The 23504-nt window shown below is 46.0% G+C and overlaps 1 protein-coding gene across 1 annotated transcript in view; it reads right to left on the bottom strand.

Annotated features, from left to right (window-relative positions):
* Window positions 1-22594, bottom strand: part of mau2 (MAU2 sister chromatid cohesion factor) — a 75892-nt gene extending 53298 nt beyond the window's left edge. Inside the window, exons 1-3 of the mRNA XM_086004404.1 lie at window positions 22241-22594; window positions 8203-8220; window positions 5672-5737 (exon numbers count right to left, since the gene is read on the bottom strand). Of these exons, the coding sequence (XP_085860530.1) occupies window positions 5672-5737; window positions 8203-8220; window positions 22241-22594 (438 nt within the window). The remainder of the gene's footprint in view (window positions 1-5671; window positions 5738-8202; window positions 8221-22240) is intronic.
* Window positions 22595-23504: the final 910 nt, after the last annotated feature.

Below are 23504 nucleotides of genomic sequence, written 5' to 3'. Positions count from 1 at the left end.
CCCCTCAGTATCTTATATGTTTCATTAAGATCATCCTCTCATTCTTCTAAATTCCAATGAGTATCGGCCCAGCCTGCTCAACCTTTCTTCATAAGTCAACCCCTTCATCTCTGGAATTAACCGAGTGAATCGTCTCTGAACTGCCTCCAATGCAAGTATATCCTTCCTTAAATAAGGAGACCAAAACTGTACGCAGTACTCCAGGTGTGGTCTCACCAATACCCTGTACAGTTGTAGCAGGACTTCCCTGCTTTTATACTCCAACCCCCTTGCAATAAAGGCCAACATTCCATTTGCCTTTTTGATTACTTGCTGTACCTGCATGCTAACTTTGTGTTTCATGCACAAGGACCCCCAGGTCCCTCTGAATCTCTCTCCATTTAAATAATATTTTGCTTTTTTATTTTTCCTGCCAAAGTGGATAACCTCACACTTTCCCACATTATACTCCATCTGCCAAATGTTTGCCCACTCACTTAGCCGGTCTATATCCCTTTGCAGATTCTTTGAGTCCTCTGCACAACTTGCTTTCCCACCCATCTTTGCATTATCCGCAAACTTGGCTACATTACACTCGGTCCCTTCATCCAAGTCATTAATGTAGATTGTAAATAGTTGGGTTCCAGTACCGATCCCTTTGGCACCCCACTAGTTACCGTTTGCCAACCGGAAAATGACCCATTTATCCCGACTCTGCTTTCTGTTAGTTAGCCAATTCTCTATCCATGCTAATACATTACCCCCAACTCTGTGAGCTCTTATCTTATGCAGTAACCATTTATGTGGCACCTTATCGAATGCCTTCTGGAAATCCAAATACACCACATCCACTGGCTCACCCTTGTCCACCCTGCTTGTTACATCCTCAAAGAACTCCAGCAAATTTGTTAAACATGATTTCCCTTTCATAAACCTGACTCTGCTTGACTGCAGTATGTTTTTCTAAATGCCCTGCTACTGCTTCCTTAAATGAAGGACTCCAGCATTCTCCCAACGACAGATGTTAGGCTAACTGGTCTATAGTTTCCTGCTTTCTGTCTCCCTCCTTTCTTAAATAGGGGTGTTACATTTGCGGTTTTCCAATCTGCTGGGACCTCTCCAGAGTCCAGGGAATTTTGGTATATTGCAACCAATGCATCCACTATCTCTGCAGCCACTTCTTTTAAGACCCTGGGATGCAGGCCATCAGGTCCAGGGGACTTGTTGTCTTTTAGTCCCATTATTTTACCGAGTACTATTTCCTTAGTGATAGTGATTGTCTTTAGTTCCCCCCTCCCCGTGACCCATTATTGGGATGTTGTTAGTGTCTTCTACTGTGAAGACAGATACAAAATATTCGTTCAGAGTCTCTGCCATTTCCCCGTTCCCCATTATTAATTCCCCAGTCTCATCCTCTAAGGGACCAATGTTTACTTTAGCTACTCTTTTCCTTTTTATATACCTGTAGAAGCTCTTACTATCTGTTGTAATATTTCTTGCCAGTTTACTCTCATAATTCATCATCTCTCTCTATTTTTTTTTTAGTCATCCTTTGTTGGTTTTTAAAAATTTCCCAATCCCCTGGCCTCCCACCAATCTTGGCAACATTGTACGCCTTTGTATAAGGCAGCCATTGCATAAGATGGCCCATCGCCTCAGTCCAAATCCCACCCCCAAAAGAAAGCCACGACCATCGTACAAGATGAGGATCAACATAATTGAAGCTTCCACCCACATCCCGTCAGACGTTGCCCAGCAATACCATTTCTCTTTTCTTTCTCATTTCATGATCAGATATTGCTCTGCTCCTAGACTATCCCAACACATTCCTGGCCGGCCTCCCACGTTCTACTGTCTGTAAACTTGTCATCCAAAACTCTGCTGCCCGTGTCCTAACTTGCACCAAGTCCCGTTCACTCATCACCCCCTGTGCTCGCTGACCGACATTGGCTCCCGGTTAAGCAATGCCTCGATTTTAAAATTCTCATCCTGGTTTTCAAATCCCTCCATTGTCTCGCCCCTCCCTATCTCTAATCGCCTCCAGCCCTACAACCCACCGAGATCTCTCTGCTCCTCCAATTTTGGCCTCTTGAGCATTCCGATTTTAATTGCGGCTGTGCCTTCAGCTGCCTAGGACCTAAGCTCCAAGCTCTGGAGTTCCCTCCCTAAACCTTTCCACCTCCCTTTCCTCCTTTAAGACGCTCCTTAAAACCTACCTCTTTGACCAAGCTGTCCTAATATCTCCATATGTGGCTCAGTCAAATTTTGTTTGATAACGCTCCTGTGAAGCGCCTTGGAACATTTTACTATGTTAAAGGCGCTATATAAATACAAGTTGTTGTTAATGCTCCACTCCTGACTTCAGTCCTGGCTCCCCCTACTGATTTTAAATCTTTCCTCTCTGTATCTATCTTGCTGGGGGGTCTCGTGAATTTAAGTCCATTGCAGGAGGCTGAACTGGATGGAGGCAGGTGGGACACGTTTCCATTTAAATATCAGAGTGTTAGAGCAACAGGTTATAGTTATGCATGCCAGCCTTCAGCTTTCTTCATCCTCATTCACTTCCTTTGCAAGGAACTGTGAGGCACCTCTGTTGGCCCAAAGAACTGAATAAAAAGTCCAGATTTTAGAAAATGATTGCCCTGGGATTTGAACCCACGAGTTGGGAAGCACTGGAGGAGCCCAGAAACAGCTGGTTAGAAAATGCTTCTCTCCGTCAGTGCTGTGATATTTAAATAGTAACTCTCCTTCCTGTTTCCTGAATTCAGTCCAAGCTCGCACTGCTGTTTTAAAACCAGAGACAGCCCAGCAGCATAGATAAATCGAGAGAGAGGAGATTTATAATCAGAGAGAGCCCAGTAGGGGAGAACCAGGAAGAGATTTACAAGTAGAGGCAGCCCAGCAGGGTAGGTATAAGGAGAGAAGATTTTAAATTGACAACGAATGCCTGGACTGAAGTCAGGAGGGAAAGTTGATGATTAAATATCACAGCACTGGAGGAGTGCAGCACACTCTGATCAGTTGCTGCTTTGCAGTTCCCCAACTGTGATATCTAAATAGTCCCCTACTGCGAGAAATGCACTGAAGTCACAACAGGGAATCAGGCCCAACCAGCCTGCGTCTGTGTTTACCCTCCATGCGTACAAACAGCTCTAAATCACAGTTACCCACCCTGTCCCCATATCCCTTCATCCACCAATCCAATCTCATCTTGAATGCCGACAGTTTCTGCCGCAACCATTGATCCTGGAAGTGAATGCAATAATCTCTCAGCCCCCTGTTCTAAATCTCTTGCATTTAATCTTGTATCTATGGGCCTTGCTCCAGACCCCTCAACTACTGGAGACAGTCTGCTCCAAAGTTCCCTCTAATTTTTTGGGGGTACATGGCCCCTTTAAGGGACTGCGCTGCCCATTCAAATTATTGGGCCCGTGCATTATAAAGCCACTGAGCGGCCTGCACGGGACCTCCAGATCGCTGCGTGGCCGTGCTGCTTAGTGGGAACATTGGTCTGCTCTGCTAGCTATTCTGTCCTGTCCTTCATAATTTTGAACACTTCTATCACATCGCCCTGGAATCTGCACCGTTCTGATGAAGGATGACACAATTTTTCAAGCCTTTCTTCATATTTGGATTTCCTCACACCAGGCAGCATCGTAGCAAGACTGCATTGTGCCCTCTCTAAAGCCACAATATCCTTCCTATAGTGTGGAGCCCAATACTACACATTACTCTAACTGAGGTCTTACGGCTTTATACAGGATCAGTTACCTTTTGATTTTTTTAATTCTATACCTCCTCATGCAATAAAATCTAGAATTTCATTAGCTTTATTTTTATTATTTTATAAAACAGTGCTATCAACCGGAAGTGCTGCCTTTAACGTCCTGTGCACCTATACTCCCAAATCCCTCCGCTCTTGCACAGCGATGAGCCGACTTCCATTAAGAGCATAATTACTGCTGTCAATTTTAACCGAAACCTTTCATTGCACACTTCCTGACATGAAATTCCACCTGCCACATTTTAACCGGTTCCATTTTATCACTATTCCATTGTGGCTTTTTACCGTCTTCTAAAGCATTAACTACACCTCCTGCAATTTCAACACCATTCCCTCTAGGCCTATAAACCAAATCACTGATACAGACAGTGACCAGAAATGGCTCCCAGAACTGAACCCTGGACACCACGACCCACTTCCAACCACTCTGGGGGAAAAAAAACTGCCCATACTCGGTTTTCTCCCTTCTAACCAAATTTCAATCCAGTTTGCGATCATCCCCCCCAAGCCTATAGCCCCTTAATCTTCTCCAGTAATCTCCCGTGTGGTGCCTTGTCAAAGGCTTTCTTAAAGTCCACGTACACCACATCCACTGCATTTCCCCATCTACCAAGTCCGTTACCGCCTCATTGAATTCTATGAGGTTTGTCAAGCACGACTGTCCCTTTCGAAATCCATGCTGGCTACTTCCAACCATTTGCTCTTTATCTGCATACATGGTAATGTTATCCTGAAGGAGGCGAACACTTTCCCTACCACAGATGTTAAGCTAACTGGCCTGTAATTACCTGGGCTAGCTCTATCTCCCTTACTGAAAATGGGTAGTACATTGACCACTCTCCTCCAGCACACATCCACAATCAATAGAGCCCTGAAATCCAATCTGGAATTCTGAATTATATGGTTTTTTTTTAAATGTTAAAAGGCTAACATTAAAGGGTTTTTTAAAAAGAGATTTGGTTGCTTTAATGATAGTGAATGCATTGAACATAAACATAAGAAATAGGAGCAGGAGTCGGCCATTTGGGCCCTTGAGCCTGCTCCGCCACTCAATGAGATCATGGATGATCAACGACCTCAACTCCACTTTCCCGCCCGATCCCCATATCCCTCGATTCCCCTAGAGTCCAAAAATCTATCGATCTCAGCCTTGAATATACTCAACGACTGAGCATCCACAGCCCTCTGGGGTAGAGAATTCTAAAGATTCACCGCCCTCTGAGTGAAGAAATTCCTCCTCATCTTGGTCTTAAATGGCCGACCCCTTATCCTGAGACTATGCCCCCTGGTTCTAGACACTCCAGCCAGGGGAAACAACCTCTCGGCATCTACCCTGTCAATCCCCCTCAGAATCTTGTATGTTTCAATGAGATCACCTCTCATTCTTCTAAACTCCAGAGAGTATAGGCCCATTCTACACAATCTCTCCTCATAGGACAGCCCTCTCATCCCAGGAATCAGTCTGGTGAACCTTCATTGTAACACCTCTAAGGCAAGTATATCCTTCCTCAGATAAGGAGACCAAAACTGTGCCCAGTACTCCAGGTATGATCTCACCAAAGCTCTGTACAATTGTAGCAAGACTTTCTTACTATTGAAGCTCAAAATAAATATATATTTTTAAAAATGTGTACAATAATTACTCCCACTATCGCTGGTCAGAAAACAGAACAGACCCATTTTCTAACTCCACCCACTGGACTCTGCCCTTTCAGCACAATAACAAGCCGTAAACGCCATTTTTATTTGATCCAGGCTGCGTATTTGACCAGACTTAAGACTCGATCAATCACCTTGTGTATAAGGCGCCGAGAAATGTCCATTATCCCTATACACCAGATTACAGGAAGTTAAATGAGTTGAACCGATACACTTCTATAAAAAGCAAAAAGTTTTACTTCCTCTTACCTGTTGGCAATATAACTCTGACAGAAGACTGGCGGCTTCAAATTTGATATCTTCAAACTGCGGAATCTAATGCATTCAGGTTAAGGACACACCACTTGCAATCAGTTGGAATATATAGTTGTTGCAATCCCTCTCTTCCCCTCCCTATTTCCAAAAAGGTAGCATCTTTACCTCAGAGGACAGAAAGTTAAAGAACTAATGCAGTTAACAGTACAAGGTTCTCCATGATGCGTCCCTTTAACCTGCCGGCTCAGCAATTTCCAAGAAAGGGCACAAGTGGCATTTGAACAATTAGGCAGAAGTAACTGTTAGGAGCAACTGCGTAAGAAATTTCAACAGCATCCTAGGTTAATGACCATCGCTGAGAAGTAATTCCGTTCACTTGCCAGGCTCAATTCTTCCTTCTCTTCCACCACTTAATATATAAATATACAAGTTATTGTTATGTCTCCAGTAATCGCTGCTTAAAACAAATAGGTTTGAGAAGCAAGACAAAAAACAGGCGGCATTAGGCCCGAGCAGAAGATGCGGTTTCAGACTCGCCGCTCCAGTCGGATGCGGTTTCAGACTCGCCGCTCCAGTCGGACGCGGTTTCAGACTCGCCGCTCCAGTCGGATGCGGTTTCAGACTCGCCGCTCCAGTCGGATGCGGTTTCAGACTCGCCGCTCCAGTCGGATGCGGTTTCAGACTCGCCGCTCCAGTCGGATGCGGTTTCAGACTCGCCGCTCCAGTCGGATGCGGTTTCAGACTCGCCGCTCCAGTCGGATGCGGTTTCAGACTCGCCGTTCCAGTCGGATGCGGTTTCAGACTCGCCGTTCCAGTCGGATGCGGTTTCAGACTCGCCGTTCCAGTCGGATGCGGTTTTCGGTGGAGGGGGTTTGTGAAGGTTAGAGAGATTGGGAGGGATGACGCCATGAAGGGATTTAAACGCAAGGGTGAACGATTTAAATTGAAGGTATTGGGGGACTGTGAGCCAACATAGTTTGGCGAGGATGGGCGAGAGGGACCTAGTGCAGGTTAGGATATAGCGAGTTTTGGATGAGCTAAAGTTTACGGAGGGTAGAGGACGGGAGGCGGGTCAGGAGAGCACTGGAATAGTTGACCCCGGAGACAACAAAAGGTATGGATGAGAATTTCAGCAGCAGTTGGAGAGGAGTGATGTTAGAGGTGAATGCAAGTGGTCTTTGCGATGGAATGTGGGGTTGGACACAGAGTTTGTGAACCGGCTGTTTTGGTCTGAGACAGTGATCAGGGCGGGGGGTGGTAGGCTACGAAGTTTGCTTGGTGGGGGGGGGGGGGGGGGGGTTCTTTTAGCTGGAGGAAATACCGGCTCATCAAACACTGGATGTAGGGGACACAGTCCGACAACACAGACAGTGCAGCAGTCAAGACAGGTGGTGGAGAGGTAGAGCCGAGTGTCAATGGTGTACACGTGGAAGCTGACTCCATGTCGGAGATGATATCACTAAGGGACAGCCTATGGATGAGGTAGAGGAAGGAGCCAAAGATAAATCCTTGGGTGACTCCAGAGGCAACGGTGCAGAGACAGGAAGAGAGGCCATTTCTGTAGATGCTCTGGCTACAGTTAGACACAGAGCAAGAGAGATCTGAAGTTGCCCCCAAGCATGCAGACTATGTGTAGGCCGGAGTACAAGTCACTTACTCTATGAGCCGGGGGGATGGGCAAGAGGTATAGCGCGACGATACTTCTTCTTCTTATCGTGTCCACGGACAGTCTATACATAGCCCAGCCAGGACTGGACACATTTTTGCGCCTTGTTGTTGGATTCGGCAAGCTCTGCAACAGTGCAGGGTTCCTCTAACGATGGGCATTGCAGGAGATGTTGCATAGTCTGTGCCTCAGTTCCACATTCACAAGTTGTCGGGCTGGTTGAATATCCCTTTGAGCAACCTACACCGGTCCCAAGTCTGTTAAGGCACTTCCAGATTGCCCAGTTGCAATTAGCTCCTGGGGGAAGGCTTTCATCAGGTAAAATTTCCATCGCTGGGGGTTGTTCAAGACTGGCGAGCCTTAGACGATACTTAGAAGAGGGTACAAAGAAACAGAAACTGGCTTACAAAATGAAACTAAGAAATTAAAACAATTATGAGTGTTAGAAAGTATTAGTATTTACTTTTAAAAGAAATCAATACTGCAGAGTAAATCACGTCAGATTTGTTCACGGTCATTTCTCGGGCTTCACTCGGACATTGGTACAGGCGCTCTATTTAGCCGTTTAGAATGTCATTTTCACTCCACACAGTTAAGGTAAATCTACTTAAAACCTAGCGGTCTCATTGCCTCCAGAACTTCTTTTTGCGGATCCTGAGCAGCAAATAGACGCGACGCCACACTGCGCCAAATGACTTGCTCTAGGTATAATCACTTCAAGATTAGCAGAAAATAACCTGCAGTTGATTAGCAAGAAATAACAGCAGCAACACTACGAAAGAACGTTCCTCTTCACACAAGCCACTGCAATTGGCTAGTAGCTGCTCACATGCATGTATTTTGGAAAAAAAAAGGATACTTGTTGGGATATTAACCACTGGAAGAGAAGGAAAAAACAATTAGTCACATTGGTTTTACTGAGTTCAGTTAAATCCATTTTCTAACAAAAAAGAGAGCTTAACACCAAACCCACTCCACAACTGATTCTCTTCAGCAACAGTACTTTATACCGATGAATGAAACTTTTACTTTAGGAACAGCAGTAGGCCATATAGCCTGTTCTGCCATTCAATGAAATCATGGCTGATCTGCTACCTAACTCCATATACCCACCTTTGGCCCGTATCCCTTAAGAGCTTTGGTTAACAAAAATCTATCACTCTCTGATTTAAAATTAATTGATCTAGCATCAATTGCCGTTTGCAGGAGAGTTCCAAACTTCTACCACCCTTTGTGTGTAGAAGTGTTTCCTAATTTCACTCCTGAAAGGTCTGGCTCTAATTTTTAGACTGTGCCCCCTAGTCCTAGACTCCCCAACCAGCGTTAATACTTTCTCTCTGTCTACCCTATCTGTTCCCCATAACAGCTTAAAAACTTCGACCAAATAACCTTCTAAATTCCAGGGAAAACAGCCCTAGTTTGTGCAACCTCTCCGCTTAATTTAACCCTTAGAGTCCGGGTATCATCCTCACCAACATCTTCATTATTTGAAAACCCAACCTTGTCGCTGCCTAATCATTACTTCCTGATTTATCTCATCTTTTCAACCTTAGGTTGAGTTCGACCACTTACACGTCAGACTCTTTTTCAGTCTTGTACTTTTCTACATAAACTTGTTGATGCCCTGCGCCTGGAACTTCACCCAGGTTTTTAAAGAACACATGCCGGGACAACCGTCACCAGTGTTTCCTCTAATTTTTTTTTTCCCTGCGCGGGCCCTTTAAATTAGCTGCGCGGTCGCGATGCGCGGTATCCCTTCCAGCGGCAGCGGCTGGCAAGCAGCCTGCGCGGGACCTCGCGATTGATGCGCGGCCGCGCACCTTAGGGGGAACATTGATCATTACCACTGCTTCAACTTGGTTCATAAGCTAGAGAGATTCTGGGCCCCACACTTCAGGAACGATGTCAAGGCCTTAGAAAGGGTCCAGAGGAGGTTTCCCAGGATGTTCCCAGGGATGAGGGACTTCAGTTATGAGGAGGTTGGAAAAGTTTGGACTGTTCTCCTTGGTACAGAGAAGGTTAAGAGGTGACCTAAGAGAGGTTTTCAAGATGATGAGAAGTTTTGAAATAGTAGAGAGAGAAAAACTATTCCCTCTGGCGAGTGGGTCAATAACCAGAGGTCATAGATTCAAAATCATTGACAAAAGATCGAGAGGGAAGACGAGGAGAAATGTTTTCACTCGGGGAGTTGTCGGAATCTGGAACGCTCCACCGGAAAAGGAGTGCAGCTCCAACACTCAAGAAGCTCGACACCATCCAGGACAAAGCAGCCCGCTTGATTGGCACCCCATCCACCACCTTAAACATTCACTCCCTCCACCACCGGCGCACCGTGGCTGCAGTGTGTACCATCTACAAGTTGCACTGCAGCAACTCGCCAAGGCTTCTTCGGCAGCACCTCCCAAACCCGCGACCTCTTCCACCTAGAAGGACAAGGGCAGCAGGCGCACAGAAACACCACCAGCTCCAAGTCACACACCATCCTGACTTGGAAATATATCAGCCGTTCCTTCAGCGTTGCTGGGTCAAATTCCTAGAACTCCCTCTCTAACAGCACTGTGGGAGCACCTTCCACACACGGACTGCAGCGGTTCAAGAAGGCGGCTCACCACCACCTTCTCGAGGGCAATAGGGATGGGCAATAAATGCCGGCCTTGCCAGCGACGCCCACATCCCGTGAATGAATTTTTAAAAAAAAGTAAACCAGCAGTGAACAGTTTCACTCTGCCCATGGGCCTTTCAGAGTCCTTGGTTAGAACATCCAACATCAAATCAGAAGGATTACATGCACTGATACAGCATAAGCAGGCATGGATATAGAATAAACAACTTGTATTTATACAGCGCCTTTAAAGTAGTAAAACGTCCCAAGGCGCTTCACAAGAGCGTTCTCAAACAAATATTGACACCGAGCCACATAAGGAGAGATGAGGACAGGAGATCAAAAGCTTGGTCAACGAGGTAAGTTTTAAGGAGCGTCTTAAAAGAGCGAGAACAAGGAAGAGAGACATAGAGCGGCGGAGAGGCTTAGAGAGGGAATTCTAGAGTTTAGCTGAAGGCACGGCCGCCAACGGTGGGGTGATGAAAATTGGTGACGCGCAAGAGGCCAGAATTGGAGGAGTGCAGAGATCTCGGAGGGTTGTAGGGCTGGAGGAGGTTACCGAGATAGGGAGAGGGCGAGGCCATGGTGCGAACACTAAGTACTGTAGGGAAAAAGAGAACACTTCAGCCATAACCTAATGGCAGTAACAAGCTCACGGCTGTGCATTCATCCAGGATTAAAACCCTTGAAAACTATTCCCAATGTGTTGAAATCTAGGAAATATTCTCGTTCAAAAATAAAAACAGGAATTGCTGAAAATACCAGCATGTCCATAAAGGTGTAAAGAAATAAAAGACAGGACAACGTTTAGGGAGCAGGCCTCCAGCCAAAACTGAAGGACCTAATGTGTATTTCCAGCTTTTTCTGATTTTATTTCTGATTTTTCTATTGATTGGCTTGCAGATGAGTTACCCAATTAGTTCGATCAAGGCCGAAGCAGCTCACTCGCCTCACCGTCACTCTGTGGTACACGGCAAAAAACTGCTGGCTTCTCGCTCCACCGGCACCATTCCATCACGTGTAGCCAAACCAACAGCAATTTCACACACCGCAAGATCGCAGAAGCAGCAACGAGAGGAACGGTAAACTAACTGGCGTTGGCTGAAAGAGGACTCGTGACCAAGATGCCGACAGATGCCAGTCCTTCTTTGCCGCTGGATCAAACTATTGGAATTTGGTACCCAACACCATTGCGGGAGCACCACCGGCTCAAGGACTGCAGCGGCTCAAGCAGAAAACCCACCACCACCATCTCAGGGCAGCCAGGGATGGCATTCAAAATGGAGCCTTGCCAGCATCACCAACATCCGGAGCGCAAATTAAATTAAACAAAATACTGCTCTAGGAACAAGGGTGGAGTCTGCAAACCAGCTAACATTTTGCCTGGAAGGTTGTCTCTCTAACAGGTTGGTCATAGTAATTCGCAAAGCAGCTAAGGAGCAGGCAACACGTGATAGCTATCTTTCAAAGAAACATTTACGACACCACAAGACACTGCACCCGTTACAGCGACTGCAGCTTTAACTTGAAAAAATTTGAAGTGTCAATAATTTGCTACCCATCAGACAGCATTCCTGTACGCTAGATAGAGCTTAAACAAAAGTTTTTAAAGTATATTTAACTCCCTAGTGTTTGGATTCTGTCTCGGTAATATTCTGCCATGTATAATATGGACTCAACATTAATGCTAAATTGCGGTGTGCCGTATCATAACCCATCGTTTCCCACTTCTGAAAGTGTTGTAGCACTTCCACTTACCATCGCAACGTGCACCAACAGCCACCCAAAGCAGTACATTTTACATTTTGCAAACTTTATATCCCGTAAACACAAACCACAAGCTATAAACCGAAACCCAGCAGAAAGTCACATACCAACAAACAGAAACTAACTTCAAATTACAAAATTCTGACGAGACTGTGAAAGGGACTCTGATCAGCAGACTGGAAACAAACTATTACAAAGAAACAGAAGCTCGCCATCGAAACACAAGGAGATTAAACTACAAACTCCAGTCCGATAGGTCAATAAGTGTACTGTGGGGTGTAACACCCAGCCGCACAGACCGGGTTCAGTCCCTGATCTGAGCAGACAGGCACAATCGCAACCAAGACACCAGTGAAGTACCACAACTGGTCTCACTCACACTGCCCCCAGATTAAAAGGGGAAATAGATCAGTCAGGGCTACCACTCCGGATCACTTCCTGGTGGAAATGCCCATTCGTAGACTTCAAGGTGAGGCCAGATACTATTTGTGATCCACTCCCCAATTCTCGCTCCACCCTTGTCAAATAGCCCGACAACACTCAGTGTCCCAGCTCTCTCACACAACAACAACTTGCCTTTGTAAAGCATCTTTAACGTGGTAACGTCCCAAGGTGCTGCACAGGAGCGTTATCAAATAAAATTTGACACCGAGCCACAGAAGGAGAAACTAGGGCAGATAAAGAGGTCGGTTTTAAGGAGCGTCTTAAAGGAGAAGAGAGAGGCGGAGGGGTTTAGGGAGGAATTCCTGAGCTTAGGGCCTCGGCAGCTGAAGGCACGGCCACCAATGGTGGAGCGATTAAAATCAGGGATGCTCAAGACTGGATGTTGGACAAGTGGTCTGACAATTTAGAGACAGTGGAGGGGTCGAGAGAAGTGGTGGCGAGGTAGGGCTGGGTGTCATTCGTGTACATGTGGAAACTGACGCTCTGTTTTCGGATGATGTCGTCGAGGGGCAGCATGTAGATGAGAACGTCTACTTGGTACTGGAAGGTTGCTGCTGGTATGGAACCATACTAATGTGGGATCGCTGCGCTCAGTTAAAGGAGAACGATAAGAGGAAAGAAAAAAAATGAACACGCACGCTGCCGATGTCAAAACATACAACAAATCCTACACGACAACCAGCAGCTCATAGAAACATAGAAGACAGGAGCAGGAGTAGGCCATTCGGCCCTTCGAGCCTGCTCCGCCATTCAACGAGATCATGGCTGATCATCCAAACCCTAGCACCCGGTCCCTACACCGACAGCCATCCCACCCAAGCCCTATCCGCGTAACCCCACGTATTTAATCCCCCCTAACACTAAGGGTCAATTTTTTTTTATCATGGCCTATCAACCTAACCCGCACATCTTTGGACTGTGGGAGGAAACCGGAGCACCCGGAGGAAACCCACGCAAACACGGGGAGAATGTGCAAACTCCACACAGACAGTCACCCGAGGCCGGATTTGAACCCGGGTCCCTGGCGCTGTGAGGCAACAGTGCTAACCACTATGTCACCGTGCTGCACAGAGTGCTGGAGCTTCAGTACACTGCATACTCTAGCCCGATTTTATTTTGCTTTCCTGCTGACCCACATTGACCAGGTCACTGATAAGGAACTTGGTACAACTGCAACAAATACAGGAAAGCTAGTCAGGATCTGCACCCCCAATGTCACACCAACCACCCAGACAACATTAGACTCTTTTGAAATTCAGAAACCACAAAGTGATGGAGCAATTATGCCTGCGGAACACAGAACATCTACGGAACTGGACAACACACTACAGCACGATAGTTCCAAACCTCATCGTTGGCTGGTACAATACAGATGCTTTTAAGATAAAATTGTGCATAATCATTAACAATCAGCCTCAAATTTTCCAACACATACCTTGACAGCTTTATAAAAGATGCTCGGAAAAGGAACTCAATCATACACCACAGACAGGGGATAAATGTCACGGGAAGATAGGAGCAGGAGTAGGCCGTTCGGCCCCTCGAGCCTGCTCCGCCATTCAATGGTGGAGCAGACGCGAGGGGCCGGATGGCCTACTCCTGCTCCTATCTTCTATGTTTCTATGTTAATGAGATCATGGCTGATCATCCAAATTCAGTGCCCTGTCCCTGCTTTCTCCCCATATCCCTTCCCTTTAGCCTTAAGAAATATGTAAAGATATCAAACCGGGAGAACTCAGCCCCCAGATACCTCAAGCAATAAAACAGCGATTCTATGCGCTGAGCTGTCGCTTCACAGAACAGCAGATGCTAAAGCGGAGAGACAATCGATTAAAACACAAGACCAAAGAATAGTCCTAACAGTCGGTAGGAAGGCAAAATAAAATTGGGGTACAGTGTGCAGTAGCTCCAGCACTCTGTGCTGTGAGCTGCTGGTTCACAATCAAGCCTCACAGCAAGCTACAGCTCTCCGCTGTGGTCAGTATGGGGGAGACCTGGTATTTCCCCACATGAAAGAAATTGAGAGAGACTCCTTAGGCCACTCACAAACTTGCTTACCAAATGTTGCAAAGCAGTGGGCTGGAACTGCCGGAGCACCCAGCTAGTGATAATGGATGGCACTGTGAGGACACAAGAATGCAAAGAAAATATATACCTCATACATTTACCATGGGGCAGCGTTTTTTTTCCAATCTTCCTTAAAATTACACCTCTCCCCAATCACCACAATCGCACGTCAGAAGCTGGCTCTCTCAGATATCCCTTGTTAAAGACAAAGTATTTGTTTACTTCCTGGTCCCCGCTCTCATTGTTCATCTCGGCTGTGCCTCAATTTTTCCGCCTGGGCTTTTATTCCTCTCGTCGTACTCTACAAATGTCAGTTTGGCTTAGTGGTGCTAGAGTCAGAAAATAGCCCAAGATGTCAGCAGCACATAACGCAGGCCGACGCATCCCAATGCAGTACTGAGGGAGTGCTACATTGTCGGAGATGCCTTCCTTCGAATGAGACGTTAAAACGGGACCCTGTCTGCCTGCTTCGGTGGACCAATGATGCCCTGGCTAACATTTACCCCTCCCTCAAACACCACCAATAAGGACAGATTAATTGGTCATTCACCTCACTGTTTATGGGATCTTGCCGTGCATGGAAATGGATGCTGCTTTTACCCACGTAATTTATTTCTGCGCGCGAAGCGCTTTGGAATGTTTATGGTAAGTAAGGATTCTTCCTTTCTGTTTCAATTTATTACATTCTATAAGCTTGACCAACACTTTATAAATCTATAAATGCAGAGAGTAGAAAAGCCAGGAACTTATGCTAAACCTATGTAAAACACTAGGTCGGCCCCAGCTGGAATATTGCACCCATTCCTGGGCACCACACTTCAGGGAGGAAGGCGACTTTGGAGAGGGCACAGGAGAGATTTACGAGAATGCTTCCGGGATGAGGGATTACAATTACACAGACGGACTGGAGAAGCTGGCGCGGTTCTCCTTTAAACAGAGAAGGCCAAGAGGAAATTTGATCGAGGTGTTTAAAAATCAGGAAGGGTTTAAATAGAGCAACTAAAGAGAAACCGTTTCCAATGGTTGAAGGGTCGAGAACCAGAGGCGACAGATTTAAGGTGGTTGGCAAAAAGAGAGGCAGCAGGAGGAGAAACTTTTACGCAGCGAGTGGTGAGGATTTGGAATGCGCTGCCTGATAGGGCGGTGGATACAGATTCAATTGTAGATTTCAGAAGGGAATTGGATAAATGCTTGAAGGAGAAAAAATTGCAGGGCTATGGGGAAAGAGCGGGACTGACTGGATTGCTCTTCGAAAGAGCCGGCGCAGACTCGATGGGCCGAATGGCCTCCTTCTGTGCTGTACTATTCTATGATTCAACACCCTGACAAGTTATAATCCAGTTGCTGCAAAACAAGCCACTTCACCTGTAATAGCCAACACCACCCAAACAAATATCACCCTCTCTCCACTGATTCAATTCTTACTTCTCTCTTTACTCACCCCTACCTCAGGTCCCAAACAGCTGTCTGGATGGACAGGTGGATGCTCTTTAATAGGGATATATTCTCAGACACCTTCTCCATTGTTTAAAACTCTACCGCCTGACAGGACTTCATAAGAAGTTGCTCTTCCACAACACAGTTGGTATTAAATCCTTTGTACATATTTTAAAAAGTTTGCCGCTTACTTAATTACATATCCGAGTGTCTAACACAGTTCTTTAAGTTTAAATCAGCGCAGGGCTCAAATTAAAGACCTATTACTAGAAAAGGCTTGGTTCAAAATTTATGTAAATTAATTAGAATTTATTATACGTATATGGATGGGGCATTAACCCATCCTCTTGTCTCCAAGCACTGGAGAAAATGATTGCATGAATGATTACTATTGTCTAGACTTCCTGTTCCCAACAGTGCCCCATTCAGGGATTAAAATCACAGGTTAAAATTACAATGATGCAATTGACAATCTATCTCTTGGGAAAGTAGATCACTTTGCTGTCAATGTCAATTGGCACAAATGACTTCAGGCAGGAATAAGAGAAACCAACACAGCATCTCTAGGTACCAGCAGAACAAGGATGGGCAGTTCAACTGCTTATACCACACTGATCCGATCATACATATTGCCCAGGAGCTTAGAAATAATTAGCAGTGACACAGCGACTTAACTTGCCCCCAAGGAAGCTCCAAGGTGCTACACTGCCAATGAACTAAATCTCACACAGGTACGGTTTAGGTGGGACAGATGATTGCTTTGCTCCGAATAAAATGAGGTGCTGTCCCAGTGTTTCAGGTCCTGGAGCACTATTCAAAGAACAGGGAGCTCTCTGCGTCCTGTCCAACATTCCTCCCTCAATCACACCAAAAGACAGATTAACTGGGGGTTGATCCCAGCACGAGACGTTAAACCGAGGCCCCGTCTGCTCTCTCAGGTGGACGTAAAAGTTCCCATGACACTATTTCGAAGAGGAGCAAGGGAGTTCTCCCCGGTGTCCTGGGGCCAATATTTATCCCTCAACCAACATCGCTAAAACAGATTATCATGGTCATGATCACATTTCTGTTGTGGGAGCTTGCTGTGTGCAAATTGGCTGCCGTATTTCCCACATTACAACAGTGACTACACTTCAAAAAGTACTTCATTGGCTGTAAATCGCTTTGGGATGTCTGGAGGTTGTGAAAGGCGCTGCAGAAATGCAAGTCTGTCTTTCTTTCACTGCCACAGAATAGCTGTCACATTCGCCCACACAAAAGTCCCCACACTTCAAACTAATGAACGCTATGAAGTACTTTGAGACATTTCAGTGTGATAAAGCACCATAGAAATAGAAGTATTATTTTCTGGTACTTCATCAAAACAGCATCTCCCCTCCCACCCTTTTCCAAATTACCATAAACCCACATCGCAGCCACACTTCAGAAGCTGGTAAAGCGCGATATCTTCCTGTCCCTCACCGAATACTTGTTCTTTGTTCAAAAGGCAAAATACTGCAGAATCTTGAAATCTGAAATAAAAACAGAAAACCCTGGAGACACTCGGCAGGTCAGGCAGCATCCGTTGGGAGACGTTTTAGGTATAAATTATCTCCTTCTCCTAGGATTAGCCTGACTTGCTGAGTGTCGCCAGCCTTTTCCATTTTGTAACAGTTACTTCCTGGTCCTCACTCGCTGTTGTGTTGTGCCTCATTTTTTATGACCCTGTTACAATAAATATATCAGAGAATCTATTCCTGCAATCTCCACTTATATAGCATCCCTGCCTGGCAGGGCAATGGAGAAAGAACAGGGGGTGGGACTAATTGGATACCGGATACCTAACACTCACACACACACTCACACACACACACACACTCACACACTCACACACACACACACTCACACACACACACACACACACACTCTAACACACACACTCTAACACACACACTCTAACACACACACTCTAACACACACACTCTAACACACACACTCTAACACACACACTCTAACACACACACTCTAACACACACACACTCTAACACACACACTCTAACACACACACTCTAACACACACACACTCTAACACACACACTCTAACACACACACTCTAACACACACACTCTAACACACACACTCTAACACACACACTCTAACACACACACTCTAACACACACACTCTAACACACACACTCTAACACACACACTCTAACACACACACTCTAACACACACACTCTAACACACACACTCTAACACACACACTCTAACACACACACTCTAACACACACACTCTAACACACACACTCTAACACACACACTCTAACACACACACTCTAACACACACACTCTAACACACACACTCTAACACACACACTCTAACACACACACTCTAACACACACACTCTAACACACACACTCTAACACACACACTCTAACACACACACTCTAACACACACACTCTAACACACACACTCTAACACACACACTCTAACACACACACTCTAACACACACACTCTAACACACACACTCTAACACACACACTCTAACACACACACTCTAACACACACACTCTAACACACACACTCTAACACACACACTCTAACACACACACTCTAACACACACACTCTAACACACACACTCTAACACACACACTCTAACACACACACTCTAACACACACACTCTAACACACACACTCTAACACACACACTCTAACACACACACTCTAACACACACACTCTAACACACACACTCTAACACACACACTCTAACACACACACTCTAACACACACACTCTAACACACACACTCTAACACACACACTCTAACACACACACTCTAACACACACACTCTAACACACACACTCTAACACACACACTCTAACACACACACTCTAACACACACACTCTAACACACACACTCTAACACACACTCTAACACACACTCTAACACACACTCTAACACACACTCTAACACACACTCTAACACACACTCTAACACACACTCTAACACACTCTAACACACACACACTAACACACACACACTAACACACACACACTAACACACACACTAACACACACACACTAACACACACACTAACACACACACTAACACACACACTAACACACACACTAACACACACACTAACACACACACTAACACACACACTAACACACACACACACTAACACACACACTAACACACACACTAACACACACACTAACACACACACTAACACACACACTAACACACACACTAACACACACACTAACACACACACTAACACACACACTAACACACACACTAACACACACACTAACACACACACTAACACACACACTAACACACACACTAACACACACACTAACACACACACTAACACACACACTAACACACACACTAACACACACACTAACACACACACTAACACACACACTAACACACACACTAACACACACACTAACACACACACGATTTCATGGACAATAACAAATTGCAGAAAAGTTCGAAGTGACATTTATATGTTCAAAAACTGAGACACAAACAAATCTAAACACATGGAGCTGTGTTTAATGTAAAAAAGCATCAAAATAGATCAGATTTTTAAACTAAGTCTCACCCCTTTTGACTATAACTTGACAGGCCTTATTACTCTGATCTACACCATTTCACTTCAAATCTACCCGCCTCACCATCAAACATACTTGTTGCTACAATATAAAACGTTAGAAATACACCTCAGCATCTGGAAGGGCTAAAACCAAATTAAGGTTTTAGAGACGACAGATCTCCAAATTAAGTGAAATGCTAATCTCTCTTTCCAGGTGACGATAACACTTTCTATTTTCCCTTTGATCTGTGTTGGTACAATAATTATCCCAGTGTCCTGGTCAACAGTCAGCCCTCCATCAACACCGTTAAATACAAATTAACTGATCATTCGTCTCATCGCTGTTTGCGCAACCTTGCTGTTTTTGCCGACATGACAACAGTGACTGCATTTCAACAAGTAATTCATTGGCTGTGGAGCACACTGGAGCGTGACAAGGCACTCTGCAAGTGCAATATTCCTTTTTTAATTGCACGTTACATCAGTTAAAACAGAAAATATTGGAAAGGCAGATGACGACATTTCAGGTGTGCACCCTTCATCCCAAAGAAGGACTACAAACCCAAATATCTTTCCCTCTGCAGATGCTGCCGAATCTGCTGTGCCTTCCCAGCATTTTATTTCCAGCATTTGCAGTTTCCCCACCTAATCCAGGCTGACACTCCAGTGCAGTGCTGCACTGTCGGAGGTGTCGTCTATCGGATGAGACATTAAACCGAGGTCTCATCTGCTCTCTCAGGTGGCCGTAAAAGATCCTATGACACTATTTCGAAGAAGAGCAGGGGGAGTTCTCCCCGGTGTCCTGGCCAATATTTATCTTTCAATTAACATCACTAGAAAACAGATTATCTGGTCATTATCACATTGCTGTTTGGGAGCTTGCTGTGTGCAAATTGGCTGTTGCATTTACTACATTACAACAGTGATTACACTTCAAAAAGTACTTCATTGGCTGTAAAGTGCTTTGGGACGTCCGGTGGTTGGGAAAGGCGCTATAGAAATGCAAGTCTTTCTTTCTTTCACCACCCCTATTTTATTTGTACTGCTACATCTATTATTATATTGTAATAACAAAATGATCTTCTATGCTGGCACCCTCTTTTATCTAAGCATTCCTGAAGTGTGGTGATAGTGGTGGGGAAATCTAACCGCCATTGCTTTGATGCCCTGGGGATGCCCAGTGTCCTGGGTGGAGGAGAGAGAGTCAGACTGTTTATCCCCCTCCCTCAGCCTCCGTCTCCTATTGTAAAGGCTTCCCTCCTACATAAGCACATAAGAATTAGGAGCAGGAGTAGGCCATATGGCCGTCGAGCCTGCTCCGCCATTCAATAAGATCATGGCTGAACTTCTACCTCAAATCCACCTTCCCGCCCGATCTCCATATCCTTTGATTCCCCTAGAGTCCAAAAATCTATCGATTTCAGCCTTGAATATACTCAACGTCTGAGCAGCCACAGCCCTCTGGGGTAGAAAATTCCAAAGATTCACAACCCTGAGTGAAGAAATTTCTCATCTCAGTCTTAAATGGACGACCCCTTATCCTGAGACTATGTCACCTAGTTCTAGACTCTCCAGCCAGGGGAAACAACCTCTCAGCCTGTCAATCCCCCTCAGAATCTTATACATTTCAATGAAATCACTTCTCATTCTTCTAAACTCCAGAGAGTATAGGCCCAATCTCTCCTCATAGGACAACCTATGAGGAGAGATTGAGTAGAATGTCAGGTGTCAGTCGTGGCTCAGTTGGTAGCACCCTCATCTCGAGCACAAAAATCTAGGCTGACACCCCTAGTGCAGTGCTGAGGGAGTGCTGCACTGTCGGAGGTGCCGTCTTTCAGATGAGACGTTAAACCGAGGCCCCATCTGCTCTCAGATGGACGTAAAAGACTTTATGGCATTATTTTGAAGAGTTGTCCCCGGTGTCTTGGCCATTATTTATCCCTCAATCAACATCACTAAAACAGATGATCATTACCATTTTGCCGTCTGTGGAAGCTTGCTGTGCGCAAATTGGTTGCCGCGTTTCCTACATTACAACAGTGACTACATTTCAAAAAGTACTGTAAAGCGTTTGGGACATCCGGTGGTCATGAAAGACGCTATAGAAATACAAGTCTTTCTTTCTTTAATCCTTATCCTGAGACTATGCTCCCCTAGTTCTAGACTCTCCAGCCATCTACCCCATCATAGACATAGACATAGAAGATAGGAGCAGGAGTAGGCCATTCGGCCCTTCGAGCCGGCTCCACCATTCAACGAGATCATGGCTGATCATCCAAACCCTAGCACCCGGTCCCTACACCGACAGCCATCCCACCCAAGCCCTATTCCCGTAACCCCATGTATTTAATCCCCCCTAACACTAAGGGCCAATTTTTATCATGGCCAATCAACCTAACCCGCACATCTTTGGACTGTGGGAGGAAACCCACGCAAACACGGGGAGAATGTGCAAACTCCACACAGACAGTCACCCGAGGCCGGATTTGAACCCGGGTCCCTGGCGCTGTGAGGCAACAGTGCTAACCACTATGCCACCGTGCTGCCTGTCCCTTCAGAATTTTGACGAAGGGTTTGGACCCGAAACATTGACACTATTTCTCTCTCCACGGATGTTGCCTGGCCTGCTGAGTTTTTCCAGCATTTTCTGTTGTTATTTCCCTTCAGAATCTTGAATGTTTCAATCAGATCACCTCTCATTCCTCTAAATACCAGAGTATAGGCTCAATCTCTCCTTGTAGAACAGCCCTCTCATCCCAGGGATCAATCTAGTGAACCTTGGTTGCACCGCCTCTAAGGCAGGTATATCCTTCCTCAGATAAGGGGGGCAAAACTGTGCACGGTGCTCCAGGTGTGATCTCACCACAGCCCTGCACAACTGCAGCAAGACTTTCTTACTAGCATAATAAACTATCTTTAGAAATACATGTAAACTCTGAGCCCCACTGCCAGTAGTGCGGCCTAGCCTCCTCCCCAGCCAAGCTCACCGCCTTCTCCAGGTGCGAGCGGGCCTGCTCGGTGTTCTTGGTGTGGTGGTAGAGGACGCTGCCGAGCTGCAGGTGGGTGCGGGCCTCGACGCGCTGCGACGGCTTGAACTGGAAGACGGCCTGCAGGCAGTGCACGCACAGCTTGATCTTGGGCGGGCTGGCGGTGCGGAAGCTCTCGGCGAAGCCCAGCAGCGCCAGGTACCAGGCGTCCGTGTACTGGGGCGGCTGGGGGGGAGGAGGCGGCTGGGGCTGGGGGGCCGGCGGCGGGGGCTGTGCCTGGGGCTGCGGCGGCTGCTGCTGCTGAGGGCCGCTAGCGCCAACCGCCGCCATCTTACCCGCATCCGCGCCAAACATCGCGAGAGCTCGGGCCCCGCTCCGAGAGCTGGGCCCCCCCCCCCCGGGGGGGCGGGGGCGGGCCCGTGACGTCACCGAGCAGCTGGCTCAGCCAGGTCCCTACAGAAATCAGCAGGGCGCAACTAACTCATTGCGTTCAATGCGGTTAGTGCATTCAGTGTAATCAGTGGAGTTGGTGCATTCAATGGGGTTAGTGCATTCAGTGTAATCAGTGGAGTTGGTGCATTCAGTGTACTCTTTTGATTAAATACAAAAACAAATTGACTTTAAATTAACAAAAGTGCATTCAGTGTAATCAATGGAGTTGGTGCATTCAGTGGGGTTAGTGCATTCAGTATACTCTTTTGATTAAAGACAAAAACAAATTGACTTTAAATTAACAAAAGTGCATTCAGTGTAATCAGTGGGGTTCGTGCATTCAGTGTAATCAGTGGGGTGAGTACATTCAATGTAATCAGTGGGGTTAGTGCATTCAATGCAATCAGTGGAGTTAGTACATTCAGTGTAATCAGTGGGGTTAGTGCATTCAGTGTAATCAGTGGGGTTCGTGCATTCAGTATAATCAGTGGGGTTCGTGCATTCAGTGTAATCAGTGGGGTTAGTACATTCAGTGGGGTAATTGCATTCAATGCAATCAGTGGAGTTAGTGCATTCAATGCTGTCAGTGGGGTTAGTGCATTCAAGGCATTCAGTGGGGTTAGTGCATTCAAGGCATTCAGTGGGGTTAGTGCATTCAAGGCATTCAGTGGGGTTAGTGCATTCAAGGCATTCAATGGGGTTAGTGCATTCAATGCACCCAAATGGGGTTCGTGCATTCAGTGGGGTTAGTGCATTCAGTGGGGTTATTGCATTCAGTGGGGTTAGTGCATTCAATGGGGTTATTGTATTCAGTGGGGTTAGTGCATTCAGT

This window comes from Somniosus microcephalus, chromosome 13, assembly GCF_052327205.1.
Source record: "Somniosus microcephalus isolate GS21.2 chromosome 13, FLI_Smic_1.0, whole genome shotgun sequence".
Classification (NCBI taxonomy): Eukaryota; Metazoa; Chordata; class Chondrichthyes; order Squaliformes; family Somniosidae; genus Somniosus; species Somniosus microcephalus.
This window is presented reverse-complemented; position numbering and strand designations above follow the sequence as displayed.